Source organism: Zootermopsis nevadensis, unplaced genomic scaffold (assembly GCF_977971745.1).
Source record: "Zootermopsis nevadensis isolate Lab colony 2312 unplaced genomic scaffold, Znev_1.0 Znev_ptg000017l, whole genome shotgun sequence".
Lineage (NCBI taxonomy): Eukaryota > Metazoa > Arthropoda > Insecta > Blattodea > Termopsidae > Zootermopsis > Zootermopsis nevadensis.
The window spans coordinates 744575-759651 of record NW_028259149.1 but is presented as its reverse complement, the minus strand read 5'-3'; the positions used below and the strand labels follow the sequence as shown (position 1 = coordinate 759651).

Sequence of the window (15077 nt, the reverse complement as noted above, 5' to 3'; positions counted from 1 at the left end):
TACAAATGTTGGTAGCGTGCCTTTGAATGGAGCAAGTCAAGTTCACGAGGATGCTGTAGTCAGCTTAAACGTACTCAGCTGATATGATATTTCTTCCTTGAGGCTACAACTTGTTCCCTAAGGCTATACACCATTTATTTCTAACACTAAGTACTACAGAAATTTTACATTTGTTCAAACATTACATTCCTGACTCAGGCTAGTTCACTTTTAACTTTTCAACAATTTGGTTCGGTAAATTTTGAAGATTTCATTATCTACCCCTACTATAGGAGTCATCGTCTCAGCGCTTACCTGTTAACAGTAGCCCGATCAGTGTCCCCTTGCCCATGGCTTCAGTGACCTCCTTCTATCTTCAAAGTTTTGGCTGTTCCGAACGAGATGTATCTTCCACTTCCCTCGTCAACTTTTTCTGATCCCTCCATAACATCGCTGAATTCCATTGCGCTATTTTTGCATTTGGAAACATTACAAAAAGCTTCTGTCTCTCCATCATAATTGTCCATATTGTCACACAAACTCATCTCATGAAACTTCTAGAATTGCCATCAGCCATGATGTACACAGCTGGAGCAGTGCTCATCCTCAGGGTAATGAATTTCTGTACTCTGAGGACAAAGTTGGTTCTTAAAACTTTGGTGTTTTCTCTATCCAACCGCCTGACACAGCAGGCAGCCTGGGAAGAATTCATTATACTTTGTCACTGTTAAATCTTGAGATCATAAAAGACATTGCAGTCATTAGCTGCTGGTGGGGCACATGGTAACAGGAAATGAGGGGAAAAATTAAAAATCAAGAATGTTTCTCTTTGCAAGGAAAGATGTTAGATGTGAAATAGAAGTTATGTATGCTGTGTTTAATTAATGGTATATTTGTTTTTAGTATTAACCCAGAACACCAACATTTTGAAATGAAATGTATAGACAAAGTGGTGGAAGAATGTGACCTCCTCAAGCTTTGAACAAAAAATGCAAATAATTGAGTGTTCCTCTTGCAGCATACGAGTTTCCTCTGGTTGAAGGAATCTACAAATTTGTTCAGTCAGTGGCAGGTGCTTCAATAACCTGTGCACAAGGCCTTATAGATCTGTTGGCTCGAATAGCTGTCAACTGGTGCGGGGTCTAGCACCATGCACAGAGGTGAGCTGTGTAAGAATCAGTTTGCTGGTAAAAATCAAGGATTGATGAATGCAGTACAATATTGGCAAAAGAAATACTGGATTAAAATTTATAATTTTATCAAATAACCCCACCCCCTTGACTTTGAAGCCAAGGTCATGTAAATAACATTTTATAAGTCAATCCATAATTCAAAGACAGCACAACACTTTACCATAACAAGGTTCAACTGGTTAATCACGTCGAGTGGTTAAGGAAATATTTGCTTTGGACAGCTAAAAAATTCCAAAACCCATAAAAAGAAAATGAAAAGTTACTGCCTGTTGAAGCAGGTGGTAGTTTTCCAATAAGCTTTAAAGTGTGTGTTTATTCAGACTGTCTGTGAGGCTCACTTATGAATCTATATTGATCATCATTATATGATTTGATTTCTTTCTTGTCACTGATGATGAACACTTGAGGTCACTAGTGTCATTTATAGTGTAAACTTATTGTTTGTGTGCTAATTTTTAAATAAAATTCCGTTTCTCTATATTCCTTGATTAGCTTGTCAGCCAGTCCTTGGGCCTAGTTTTGAAATTGGGATCTCCGGAATACGAAGCAGAAATGATAACTACTCAGACGTGATGTTCAATGAAAATAGTTGTAATAAGTGTACTTCGTAAATCATTTAATGCATTCGACTGTTTCATAGGAAAGAATGAGACGTCTCTCATATTACTTTCAAGATCTTGTGTTTAAATTTCATCTTTCCGTATGTTGGCAACAGATCGAGATAGTTCGAGTAATATAAATAGGAAAGATGTGGTTTGTCTGAAGATATTATAAACTATTAATTACAAATGTTGGCCATGTAGCATTATATCGTCTTTCGAAATATTCTGTGAATTGACTGACTAGACGTTTCCTTTCTTTTTTTAATCCATTTCACATACTGGACTTCTTAAATGTTGAAAATATTTCTAAGTCGGATCAACAGTCGATTTATTGGGCAGCTGAATTTCGATTGTTTCCATGTGCATCATATGCGAGTTCGGTTAACCTTCAGAGTGGTGAGTGATTTTGACTGCTTTGTGGGGACGCATATTTGTGGAAAATTGGATCAGAGTTTCATTAAATTCCGTTTTATTTGATTTATACTTTGTAGCGTTTACACAATATTGTTAGGTTCTTGAGATATGTAGATTAAGAGGATACCTGAGTGAAGTTCATTGTGTGCGCCCTTCACTTCATATATATCTTTCAATGTGTACTGTGATTAAAATCAGCATTGAATATCGTGCGTAGCACACAGTGTGTGCATGTAAATTACTTTTATTTATTTTTTTATATTTAGCTGTTATGTCAGGCATGCATTATTCAGAGTACAACTATTTCCCTCAATTTTTGAGATATCTAACACAATTTTATAATTTAGGTTTAATTTAACAGCAGAAGATGGATATAATCAAAATGGAAAATGATGATGTTGTAAGTGAAAAAGATTGCATTGCCATGGTAACTGATGAGGTTAATGTACAATCAGCACTTTCCATAAAGGAAGATGAAACTGAGGTAAGCATTGCTTTCAGATGAGTTTTTTTTTCTGCCCATTTCTACACATGCTTGTGTTTGTTTGTTTTTACAATATGAGTTATTATTAGCTGTGGAACAGTTATAAAGAGAGAACATTGCTGTACCTTTATAACCTAACTCTGATTTGCTCCTGTAGTGCTCCAGACCTGTAAGAATAATAGAAAATTGCAGTCTGAATTGGGTAGTGTACATATGTATATATATTCATTATTTTAATTTGTAATACAAAGTAACATAGACTCCTTTTTCAGGCTTGTAGAAGAACTGTGGCCCAGTAAATGTAAATAAATACTAAACAGTCTAAGATGTTACAAATTAAATATAATGCTCTTGTTCATATTTGTATCTTGTTTGAAAGCATGAGTGCATGCACGAACACACTCATGCATGTGTATGTGTGTGAGAGAGACGTTAACAATAGTAATAATTGTGTTTATCTGGATATTTTTACAACTACGAATTTCTTTCCATTTTCCATTTAATTTGTTTTACATCTTTTTTAGATTGATATTCATATTATGTTTCCACTTACAATTCTTATGATAAACCTGTTTGAACAGAATCTTATATTATGGTGTGAAGTATTTTTCATAAATTACAACCCTGTCCATTTTATTTTTTCTTTCGTTACTTTAACAGCACAAGCTAAAGTAAACGTGTCTGTTCTCACAAACTATTTGGTAATGTACACTGTAATGGTATTGAAGTGGTAGTTTGTTTATTGTGTTATTGGGTTATAATATATGTCCCTATATACACTGAATTACTACTACGCCACTGTGACTTGCTAAAAGTAGTTAAAAAGGTTACACGCAACAGTTAGTGTAAGGAAAAATATATTTCCAATTCCATTTTCTTATTACATGTCTGTCACTGTTAGTGTCCTCTGAACTCCAAACATCCGTGGCTTTGTTGTGTCTTCATGTTAAGGCTGGATGCTCGTATGTTGTCGGGTTGGTATGGTTCCTCCTAAGTAGATATGTTTACTGCATTTTGTGATCTTGCTTCTTGCTGTGTGTTCCGTTGATACAATCTTCTGTGATAATAGATGTCTGTGGAGTAAATGAGATCTGCAAAGATATATGTAAAAAATAATTCATATATATTTAAATCTCTGTAAGAATTATGTTGTGCATTAACACTTACAGTTGGTGTTGTGGGTTTCATATGTCATCTATTGTGGGGAAGTGTACTGCGTTGTGTATCATGGCATATTGTCATGCTGTATGTCCTAGGTACAAGGGGAGTTTGAAATATAATCGTATTGGCAACACTGCTCATCTTCAGTTGCCTTCATCGAGATGGCACTTGTTCTGTTTTGTTTAGCTATTAATACAAATATTGTCATTTTCCAAATCGTGTGTGTCTGTGAAAGCTCTTGTAGAAAATACCTGTTTTGCAGTGGTGGAACAGAATGGCATTTCATATGATTTAAGGCAGAGATGTGCAATAGAATTGTGTGTGAAGCTCGGAAAAAGTGGTGAAGAGACGTTAAAGGTGTTACAGAAAGAATGAGCCGAGCTAGAATGTTTCAGTGGTTGAACCATTTTAAAGATGGATACAAAAGGGTGGTTGAAGGCGATCAAAGTGGGAGACGAAGCACCATCATCTGGAAAAGTGATGCTGATATTGTTTTCTGACTCAAAGGGCATTATTCTTCACCACTGCCTACCTCAGAAGCTATGTGTGAGTGGTGTTTACTATGCAAATACACTTAAAATTCATTTGGGGAACATAATTCAGAAAGAAGTGACCGGAATTCACAACGTAAAGGTGGTGTCTGCTTCAAGACAATGCATGACCACATATTGCACATGTGGCCAGGGCTGCGGAGTTGGTAAAAATGTACCGACTCCTACCTCTTTATAAACTCTTAAGAACACTTTCGCTACCGAGTGAGCCGCCAGCATCCTCAAGCTTAGTGAGATTCAACGACACATTGAGGCACATGGTCTGTTAATAATACTTTGTAACATTGGCTCCAGGCACCTTAAGAATACAAACTGTCTATTAATCAACCGATTTCTGCAATAACTATCAGACGTATATAGGTTATAAGTCTAAAAAGTAGTCTGATGATCCACATGGTGGTGATGAAACCTTTTGTGGTACCATGTACCATTTTAGTAGGTTTTCCATTATTAATAACTATTGAGGTTTTATGAAGGAGCCAGGGTCAGATTTTTTAATACTGACTCCACAGCCGTGCATGTGGCGAAGGAGGCGATACCAGACATCGATGGACCACCTGTAGAACACCCACCCTACAGTTCAGATCTTGCTCCATGTGATTTTTGGGCATTTCCAGCGCTTGAACAAGACACTGAAGTTAAACAAGGTACCGCCGCTGCCTTCTTATTACAGATGGCTTCCAGTACGTGTTAACTAATTGATCTTTGTAATGCGAATTTGTGCTTTTTTCTTTGAGGCAGGTATTGACTGAATTATTCAATAATATTTAGACGACTTCAGCTATAAAGGGTTAGGGGAAGAAAATTCATTGATGCTTTTTGACTGTTGATTATAGAGCGCAATAGTTGGAACAGTGAAGGAAATAATGGGGACTGGAGAAGACTGCTTAATGAGGAACTTGTAATCATTTGTCTACATCAAATGTTAATTATTATTGTTTTCACGTCAAGGAGGATGAATAGGGATTGTAAACATTAGAAATGCATACAAGTATTCAGTTACAAAACCTGAATTGAAGAGACCCCTTGGGGTATCAAGACATAGATTGGAGGATAATATTAAAATAGTTCTTAAAGAAATACGTTGATGAGCACAAGGACTGGATCCTTGTGGCTAAGGTTAGCAACCAGTGGCAGGCTCTTTGAACTCACTCTGTAAACCTGTGGGCTCCGTATATGCGGCTAATGTCTTGACTGCCTGGGGACTAGTCTGTTCAGCAGGCTTAGTTCAGTAAAGAAATAAATAATTCCATTTTAAATGTTTAATGTTTTTAGTTCTTCTTGAGGGTGTTGGTACAGGATATGAGTTAACAGTTGTAATCTAATTGTTTCAGTCCAGATATATATAGATGCTATTTTATTATGCTTACTGTAATTATCAGCTCCTCCAAGTTACCTGTCACCCAAAAAGGTTATCGATCCTTGCTCTATCCTGTCTGATTGTGTTATGATTACGTTTTACATTGAAATTGTAAGTGGACAAAACGTGGTCATGATTGGCATCAGGTATGGAGGTTTTGCATAACTTAATTTTACCTAAAGTTGTACCTGGTTCATAGAATGAGACTTGTGTAACGTCTTCTTTCGCAGATGATGAATATAAAACTTGAGGATTTTGCAGATACACATGAAGAGGAGGATCCTCTAGGAGAACTTCCATTAATAAAGCCTGAACATGAAGTGAGTTTCACATTTTTATGCACTTTTAAGAAATATTTAGGATTACGTATTGTGTGTCTCTTGTCCATCTCCACATGAAGCAATTCTATTCAGGTGATTGGATTTTGAAGTGTCCTTTGAAAATGGTGCCAGAGGACTGAATTTTATTGCTTAGTTTTGTGAAATACCATTTTAATTTTGTGTTGCATAATTTTAAAACATATGAAATTAAATATTGCCCTAACTGAGAAATATTTTAGAAAATCTTGTATAATTTGTGGGCTTTGTATTGAAAATACTGCCTGCGATTGAATTTCTTATACAATTCACAGGAACTATGAATGTTTTAAGATTATCTTTTATTTCTTTTGTAAGTTGATGCAAATTGTACTCATATAGTAGAACAGTGTTGTCATTTCTGTTTGGCATTATTAACTCTTTCCATATGGAAAGCTAAAATTGAGTGTGTAATAATAAACTTTGATAAGGAGATAAATTTGCAGCCATGGAGACTTTTAATTAAGGAATAATTTGTGTCATAGCATATTCTGCCTTGTTTTTGAATTTGTTTCAGTATACCCAAATATTATCCTTTACTCTATTGGTTTGGCACATATTTAATTAAGCTATAGGTGACATGGAAAGCTATAGGTGACAGATTGCAAAGGCCATACTACCTGAGCAGAGTCGATCATATTCGGAAAGTTAGGAGCAGAAAACAAAGAACAGATATCGGAAAATATTCCTTTGTAAATAGGACCATCCAACTCTGGAACCAGCTACCTGCTGAGGTTTTAGGGACTCTCTCCTGTAAACCAAGTACGTTTAGGAAGAAGGTTAGGAAAGTGATAAATGAGGTGAAGTAAAGGGAATAGATGGGTGGGTGCAGTGAAGGGGGGTAAATTGGGGTGAGGATGGGAAGGCTTCATAAGTGTAGTGAAGTGAAGAGAAGGTCCTGATGAAACGTGTGATTCATTACTGTTACTGACTTATGTCTAGTTGGTATTAATTTTTAAGTTATGTACTTTAGGTTATATGGTTTTGTAATATTATGAGTTGTTTTATTTTGAGTGTGGTGTGTTGTTTTGTTGTGTCTTATTGTTCTTGTTGTGCCTTATGTTTTTTGTGTCTCATTGTTTTTGTTGTGTCATGTCTTTTTGTCTTACTGTAGTGTTGTGTCTCATTGCTTTGTTGTGTCTCATTGTTCTTGTTGTGCCTTATGTTTTTTGTTGTGTCTTATGTCTTTTTGTCTTACTGTTTTGTTGTGTCTCATTGTTCTGTTGTTTATTATTGTTATTGTTTGTGTTGTCTTATGTTTTTTGTGTTATTGTTTTGTTCTGTTTCATTGTTCTGTTGTTATTATTTTTGTTGTCTTATGTTTTTTGTGTCTTATTGTTTTGTTCTGTCTCACTGTTCTGTTGTTTCTTATTGTTTTTGTTGTCTTATGTGTTGTTGTGTCTTATTGTAGGACCACTGCCACCGGGTAAAAACCCATTTGCAGTCAAATAAATAATAATAATAATAATAATAATTCAAATATTTAAGAAGTTAACTTGACTTCATATATAAAGTGGGCAAGGAGGGAGGAATGTTAATGTGATGCTCTGCTCAGCATTTCTGTCCAAAACATACAAAATGTAATTTCATTATTGTGTGTACTTTATTACTAGTGTGTACATGTAACTATCGAATAAACCCTGTAACACAATGTTTAGTGACCATTTAATATGTGCTTTACCTTCTGATTACATAAACCAAGCCATAATCAGTTCAGGCATTACCACTGCTTTGGCATGAACATGCCAAGTAAACTAATGTTGATGTCTTTGGTTTCATATTACGTGGAGAGTATACTATTACAGTGATATTTGTGTTAGAAAAATCCTTTTCATAATAATGGTTTTGATAGTTTAAGGAAGAAAATCTTTATCAAACAGCTACTATGATTGAATTTTGTTGTTGTTCAGGACTTTGTCCACAGTTTGATTTTCTAAAACAAAACCGCTATATTTTGAGAACTGGATCTGCTGCTGTCTTAAAGTGAAAATGCCTATTCTGTTGGTTCCCATAGAAAAGTTGTATTAGTCCCTTGGGATTAGTCCCTTGTATGGGAGGAGAGCAGATGTAGTTCTCAGAACGCACTGATCGTGTTTTAAAATATCAAATGATGGACCATGTCAAGAAAATCAGCAATTTTAAATAAACTCCACCATCTTCAGTGTCCTTTAATGAAGTTCTGCAGCTGCTATTAATTTGATTCAGTCCAATTGCATTGATAATTATTCCATTTCATGCAGTGAGAGAGCACAGTCAAGACTCATAATGAGTATGGTTATTTTACAGGACTCCATCAATTTACAGAAAGTTGTACCTGATTCTTATAGTGGAACGTGTCTCAAGTCTTCTTATGATGACAATCAAGTCACCAATATCAAAGTTGAGGATGGCGGAGGTGTGAAAGAGGAGGAGGATCCTCTCTTGATAACATCTCCAGTAATAAAGGCGGAGCATGAGGTGAGTTGTGTGAGCATTGTTAGATACATTGCTTCTCCATTTGTCTGTCCACATGAAGCAAATCTGCTCTGCTGATAGATCTTGAAGTGTCCGTTGCAAACTAGTGCAAAGGAATTGTATTTTTGCTTACTGTTTGTCGAATGTAGCTTCTGTTTTGTGTTATATTTATCTTAAGATGTGTGATATTAAATATTGTGAAATACAATAAGTGTTTTAAACAGATGTTGCAACACAACACTTTGATAGTTTGTCCAGACTTTCCAGTAAGCCTTGTTTTGATGCTATTTCTTCCCATTGAATTCTATGCTCATTTTTGTGGGTCTGTGAATGTTTGAAGGTTTTCTCCAGCTGTCTTTTCCCCCCTTTCTTTCCTTCTTCCTTTAACCTTAATGCAGTGTGGAGGGAGGAACATAGATTGCAGATGTTTTAGAATAGGGTATTGAGCCGGATATTTGGGCCTAGTAGGGAAGACGATGGGGTATGGAGAAAATTGCATACTAATGAGTTAAAAAATTTGTATTACTACCTCAGTATTATCAGGGTGATTAAGTCAAGAAGAATGAGATGGGTGGGGCACGTAGCGGACATGGATGGGACAAGAGGTGTTCACCGGGTATTGGTTGGGAAGCCTGAGGGTAAGAGACCGCTGGGGAGACCTAGACGTAGATGGGAGGATAATCTCAGGCGGGATCTATGGGAGATAGGAGTTGAAGGAGACTGGATTTTTTTGACCAAGTCATGGAGCATGGTTACTTCAATGATGAACCTTAAGGTTCCATAAGCCATCTAGCTAGTTATATATAAAATTGTCCCTACAAATTCTGTTGTTTTCTATGTATAGTAACATCTCAAAGAATATTATTTTTGTGTGTACGTAAAATAATATTCATTAAAATTAAATATTGTTGAGGATGAATCTACCATTCATACAATCTCATTGTTAAATTAAAATTAAATCCGTGGTGTAACAGCTCCAGAGAGCCAAAGCCGACTAGGTTGACTGCTGGCCTCATGTTCACATGCCTAAGCAGAAGCGAAGGATCATCGAAATAGATATAGGGTGATGTGTGGCTAGCACGACGAACCCCCAGCCATTGCTAGCTATCCTGACTGGAATACGCTACTCATTGTAGCTCCCCAATTTCCTCACGATGCTGGGTTGGCACCGGTCCCATACACTGGTTGATAGATCATGAGAAAATTTCTTCTCTCCCGAGACTCGAACCAGCAAGCATTCTGTATCGCCGGTCCGAAGCATGAAGCCTCAGACCGCGCTGCTACGGTGTGGGACAATCTCATTGTTACTAAATTAATTTATAAATTAGAATGATATAACTTCATCAAGGTGAAGGTGTCATTGCTCTGATGACAGAGGCAGCAAGCACCTCTGAAACATCAGTAAACTTCTGTCAGATTACGCAGAAGACAACCATCTTCATACTAGGTGCTTTGAGAAACTTTATTTATGTTCTTATCTGTTTGTATGTATGTACAAATGTATCCATACAGGCATGCTGTTTTTCAGTAAGTGTTTTATAAAAACAACATTTCTGCAACACAATAATTGTATATGTGTATGGTGGTTTTACAGAACTGTATGGGTTCGGTGAAAGATGAACCTCTTTCAGACAGTGATATGTCTCGGGATGGAAATGAGGTCATCAGAGTAAAAGCGAAGGATGTATCAGACATAAAAATTGAGGAACATCCTATTCCAATAACAAATCAAGTTATTGAGGATGAACAGGATATATGTCCATTAAAGTGTCATTTGTCCTCGTGTGTGTCTGTCCATCCAAATGAAAAATAGAAATTGTGTCTAACTTATGAAAGGTATCACAGACGATCTTCAGACATTTGTAGATCCTGATAATTATTCTACAGATAGATTCAGACCACTGTGTTTGTTTTCGCAGTATACTCAGTCTCTACCCCTTCCTTCTGAAGTAAGGATATGGTATGCTGAATTACCAGATTGTACTCACAGTAGATCTTATTTAGGATAGATGTACATGTACCGGGTCTACAATTTATGAGGCTGCGGTCGTGCTTGCATTGCGTGGTCGGCCGGTGCTCTGTTGATGTGGTCGGGTGTTGTGCGTGTTCCTCTGGTGGGTGACCCGCGAATCAGTTACAGTGCCGCTAGTAACAGTGAACTACGAATATTTCTCGTCACTAAGACATGTTATTACATTAATTGTTCTTACCTTAAATCACAAAAGATGTTCTAAGTGACTTCCTTGTGCTTGCAAGCAAGCAAGCTTCACACCACGTTAGCATGTTTCAAAATACTCGATGGAGCTCTTCTTGGGATATTGCCGAAATGAATTGTCGAATGTTTTCTGTAAGTGCTTCTGCAGTGTGCGGATAAATTGACACGTTATGTAAATTTTATACATAGACCGTTCTTCCAAGAAATGACCGATAAAGAAAAGACTTACAGTTTCTTCTAAATGTTTTGAACATGAAATTGGTGGAAATATGTTTTTATAAAAATTAAAACTTTTAAGAAGTGGTCATCTTGGTAGTTCAACTATAAAGTTTGGAAAGTAGTATATTGGAACAGTCATTATTACTGTAGACTGTACATCACTTCGTCTGAACAGATAATTTTATTTGTTTTCTGTTACTTATTAAGGCATGAAGTTGTGCTGGAATTCTTCTTGACAAATAGAGAAACCTAAAGATCAGGTTTATTTATTTAGGTTATTTTTTTGAATTTATGTTCTCGTTAGCAAATCATGACTTCATATATCCCCACTTCTTGATACTTTGACTCTGATTGGTTAACTCTTGCTTGCCTGTTACAGAAAGCCCAATCATTTTGCTATAGGTTTTCTAATAAGAAGTCTGGCTGGATACAAAGAACTTGAGTTTGTATGTTATGATATAGGTTGAGAATCCAGGGATAGTTGGCATACATGATTTTCTTCTATTCTGTGCATTAGAGATTATTTTTTGAACCTCTTAAGTACCGTGCTGTCATTAAGGAGTCCATTTGATATGTGTCCGAGTTCAGGCCTGACCAGAAACCCAACTTTTTGTTACAATTATCAAGGAACTAAATGAACTAGTAATTGTACATCTTCCTATCCCACTGCATCTAGAGTATTATACGAGGCGCGTCCCAAAAGTAAGTTTCCCACTCGTCCCACAGCTAGCAAACCTTATATTGAGCGAAGCGACTGTGCATACGTGATAGAGCAATGACGTAGCATGGCGCATGCACTAACGGTACTTCCCGCGTTCTCACAGTAGCATCGTTGCAGCTGTTGAAGATGGAGGTTCTTATTCCAGCTCCCGCCGACTGTGAAGTGCGGTCAGTGATAACGCTAGGCCGCACACGGCTCGACGGACAGCAAGTCTCCTGCAGGAGTTCAGCTGGGAGGTGTTTAATCATTTACCCTACAGCCCGGACCTCGCTCCCAGTGATTTCCATCTTTTCCTACACCTCAAGAAATTCCTGTCCGGTCAGCGTCAGTGTTTTGAGAATGACAGAGAGGCGGAGATGGTTGTCACACAGTGGTTCCAATCCCAGGCGGCAGACTTCTACGACACTGGTATTCAAAAGTTGGTCCCACGGTATGACAAATGTCTCAATTCCGGTGGCGAATATGTTGAAAAATAGCTGGACACTTGCTGTATCTGTTGCAATAAATATTTCCATGAAATTGTGTTTTGTTTCTGTAAACGGCCCCAGGGAAACTTACTTTTGGGACGCGCCTCGTATTTGCCAAGTTTGTGTGCTTACCTTTTAATACAGTGACCTACCATTCAAAGATAGAACACATTATGCGATGGAAGACCATGGGTTGAATTCAGGGGCTTCAAAATATTTAATCTCTTGCTGTAAGTAGCCATCAAGTGATTGAACCAACAAATTTACATGTAGCTGTCCCACTGTGTAAAAAGATGTGTTTACTATGGAATTCAGATCCAACCTGGTACAGAGTAAGTACCAAGATAACTGAGTGACTTGGCATTTATTGTTTGAGTATGATGTTAAATTGGGGGCTGAAGTTTGAGGTCAGGGGCTCCAGATTATGTCACATACCTCAGTGAATTAACCGTTGTAAACTGCAATGTGGACTTCAAATTCTTGCATGCCCTCCACTAACTTTGGGTGAGGTAATGGGATTTGGTAGAAAAACCTATCATGTTGCTTTGAAACTCATTCTTCTTCTTTTTTATGATAAGTTTATCATAATTCTCATCTCTTTTCTTCAGCAGAGTCCTCAGAAAGAACATGAAGTTAAGCATGGTGGGGGACATCCCAATTCCTGTGATGTATGCAGTAAAACATTCTCTTCTCCAAGTGCTCTAAAGAGACATCAGCTCACACATAGTGGAGAATATCCATTCCCTCATGATTTGAAGATACATGAACGTGTACATAGTGGTGAGCGGCCATTTTTGTATGATATGTGTAATAAATCATTCACCCAGAAGAGTCAGCTGAAACACCATCAAGTCATACACAGTGGAGAGCGTCCATTTACCTGTGACGTGTGTAGTAAGTCATTCACTCGGAAGAATAATCTGAAACAACATCAAGTCATACACAGTGGAGAGCGTCCATTTACCTGTGACGTGTGTAATAAATCATTTGCTCGTAAGTGTCATCTGAAAGAACATCAAGTCATACACAGTGGAGAGCGTCAATATACCTGTGACTTGTGTAATAAATCATTCACTCAGAAGACTCAGCTGAAAGAACATCAAGTCATACACAGTGGAGAGCGTCCATTTACCTGTGACGTGTGTAATAAATCATTTGCTCGTAAGTGTCATCTGAAAGAACATCAAGTCATACACAGTGGAGAGCGTCAATATACCTGTGACGTGTGTAATAAATCATTCACTCGGAAGACTCAGTTGAAACACCATCAAGTCATACACAGTGGAGAGCGTCCATTTACCTGTGACTTGTGTAATAAATCATTCACTCAGAAAAGTAGTCTGAAGACACACCTTTTATTACAGTCATAACCAGTGATGTGTGTGACAGATCATTCCGTCAGTGGAGTCGTCTGAAGAAACATTAGAGCATGTAACATGGAGCTCCAACACCCCTTATAATTTTTCAAAAATTGAAAAAATTAATTTTTGTGTTTATAATTTGTAACACTTTGTTTCCTCTGTATCATTTTTTTAATATTGCCCCTTACGTTGTCATTATCTGCTAATCGGCTGAACTGACAATAAGTCCGCGGGCGAGGAGTGCGAAGCAGAACGGGGCTATCATCCGGCTGCAAGGATTTCAGCGCGGCTGGCCGGTCCAAAGTTGTGAGGTGGAGTGAGGGTAGTTCACTGTTCCAGTACGAATCAGAGCTGCAGTCCCCTCAGCCGGCTTACAGTAAACACGCTTGCCCGTTACCGCGTGGTTTAGACTGGTTTCGTGGTTATTGTTAATGAGTGTTGAATAATTCTGTGTGCTGACTATTTTTTGCTCTGATAATGATAATGAGCAAAGGAAGTGCATCTTATTTACAGCAAATTACTTTTTCTAAATTGTCTTTGACTGAAAAAAGCGATGTAAAAAATTATGGCCATCCTCTTCCAAACTTAGGAATAGTCAAAACATCATTGAGCACGTATAGGTTTTCTCCTGATGTAAATTTATTTATGTTGTTATGTGTTGAAAAACTATTCTGATTTTTCTGCTTTGCGCAGCACTACCACTGCTCGGACTCACGAGCCGCCACTGGTTTTTACTTTGTTATTAATAGGACAGTGCTTCTTTTATTGAGTTATATTCCTCTGTGTTCTGTTTAGCTCCTCTGTGCATAATATGTTGTTAATCTTGATAAAATTACTTGCTGTGTAATCTTTATTGGTAAACACAATAGACTTATTAATTTATGAGTAAAATGTAAGTGCGTAATTTTACCCAGGGCCTTGGCTGAAAATAAGACTGGGAATTTTGTATTGTTATGTATTTTTAAAGAATGCCCATCGGAAGATTAATTGTTTATGTAACAGACATTTCTTCATACTCCAGACAGTACATAAAGCATGTAGTTGTACATTCAGAGGTCAGAGTTAAGCTGATTTTTATTTACAGTATGTCATTTTGGGTCCATATCCTCTGTAGAGGAACTCGAGTTATCTGACAGCTGAATGCAAGCAATATTTTGTTTTTGAAGATGATTGTCTTCTGGGATGTTATGCCATGTGGTCTTGTAGAAGTTTGTCGTTGATAGCTGCCTCTGCCCTGAAGATGGAGGCAGCAAAGTAATCTGAAACTCTTGCAGTTTTCTTCCAGACTACATGACGTTACATTCACGAAGATGGTCGTCTAATACTTGCTACTCTGGGAGCCTGAAATATGACGTTGTTTGCTGTTGTTGGCAGCGTAAATAGTTAAGTACGCAGCAGAAAATAGGTACATAAGGAAGTTGATAAACTTTGTGTTTGATTATACATACAATGTGTTATTTGCTGTGTTTGTATCTTTGTAGGAGTGATGTAACATCTAGAGTAACTCAGTTGCACTTTCAATAAATGAATGCTAAGACCA

The 15077-nt window shown here is 37.3% G+C and overlaps 1 protein-coding gene across 16 annotated transcripts; it reads left to right on the top strand.

Moving 5' to 3' along the window:
- The first annotated feature begins 260 nt into the window (after nucleotides 1–260).
- LOC147873445 (uncharacterized) lies at nucleotides 261–15077 on the top strand. 16 transcript variants are annotated; one of them, XM_087350820.1, is made up of 7 exons: nucleotides 2030–2170; nucleotides 2550–2672; nucleotides 4096–4379; nucleotides 4897–5031; nucleotides 5975–6064; nucleotides 8387–8557; nucleotides 12785–15077. In XM_087350820.1, exons 5-7 carry the CDS (start codon nucleotides 5975–5977, stop codon nucleotides 13544–13546), a joined length of 1023 nt encoding a protein of 340 aa, XP_087206946.1. In that variant the 5' UTR covers nucleotides 2030–2170; nucleotides 2550–2672; nucleotides 4096–4379; nucleotides 4897–5031; the 3' UTR covers nucleotides 13547–15077. The 16 variants fall into 16 exon arrangements, with proteins under 16 accessions (XP_087206938.1, XP_087206946.1, XP_087206945.1 ...); XM_087350817.1 differs by having other exon boundaries at nucleotides 2046–2170; nucleotides 2536–2672; XM_087350818.1 differs by having other exon boundaries at nucleotides 2046–2170; nucleotides 2536–2672; nucleotides 4078–4379.

What these genes read in the sequence shown, in the direction of transcription:
- LOC147873445 (XM_087350805.1), top strand. Translation starts at nt 2,066, where the DNA reads ATGTTGAAAATATTTCTAAGTCGGATCAACAGTCGATTTATTGGGCAG. An exon ending in TTCGGTTAACCTTCAGAGTG is followed by an intron (nt 2,171 to 2,549) that starts GTGAGTGATTTT and finishes TTAATTTAACAG; the next exon opens with CAGAAGATGGATATAATCAA. An exon ending in TAATAAAGGCGGAGCATGAG is followed by an intron (nt 8,558 to 12,784) that starts GTGAGTTGTGTG and finishes TCTTTTCTTCAG; the next exon opens with CAGAGTCCTCAGAAAGAACA.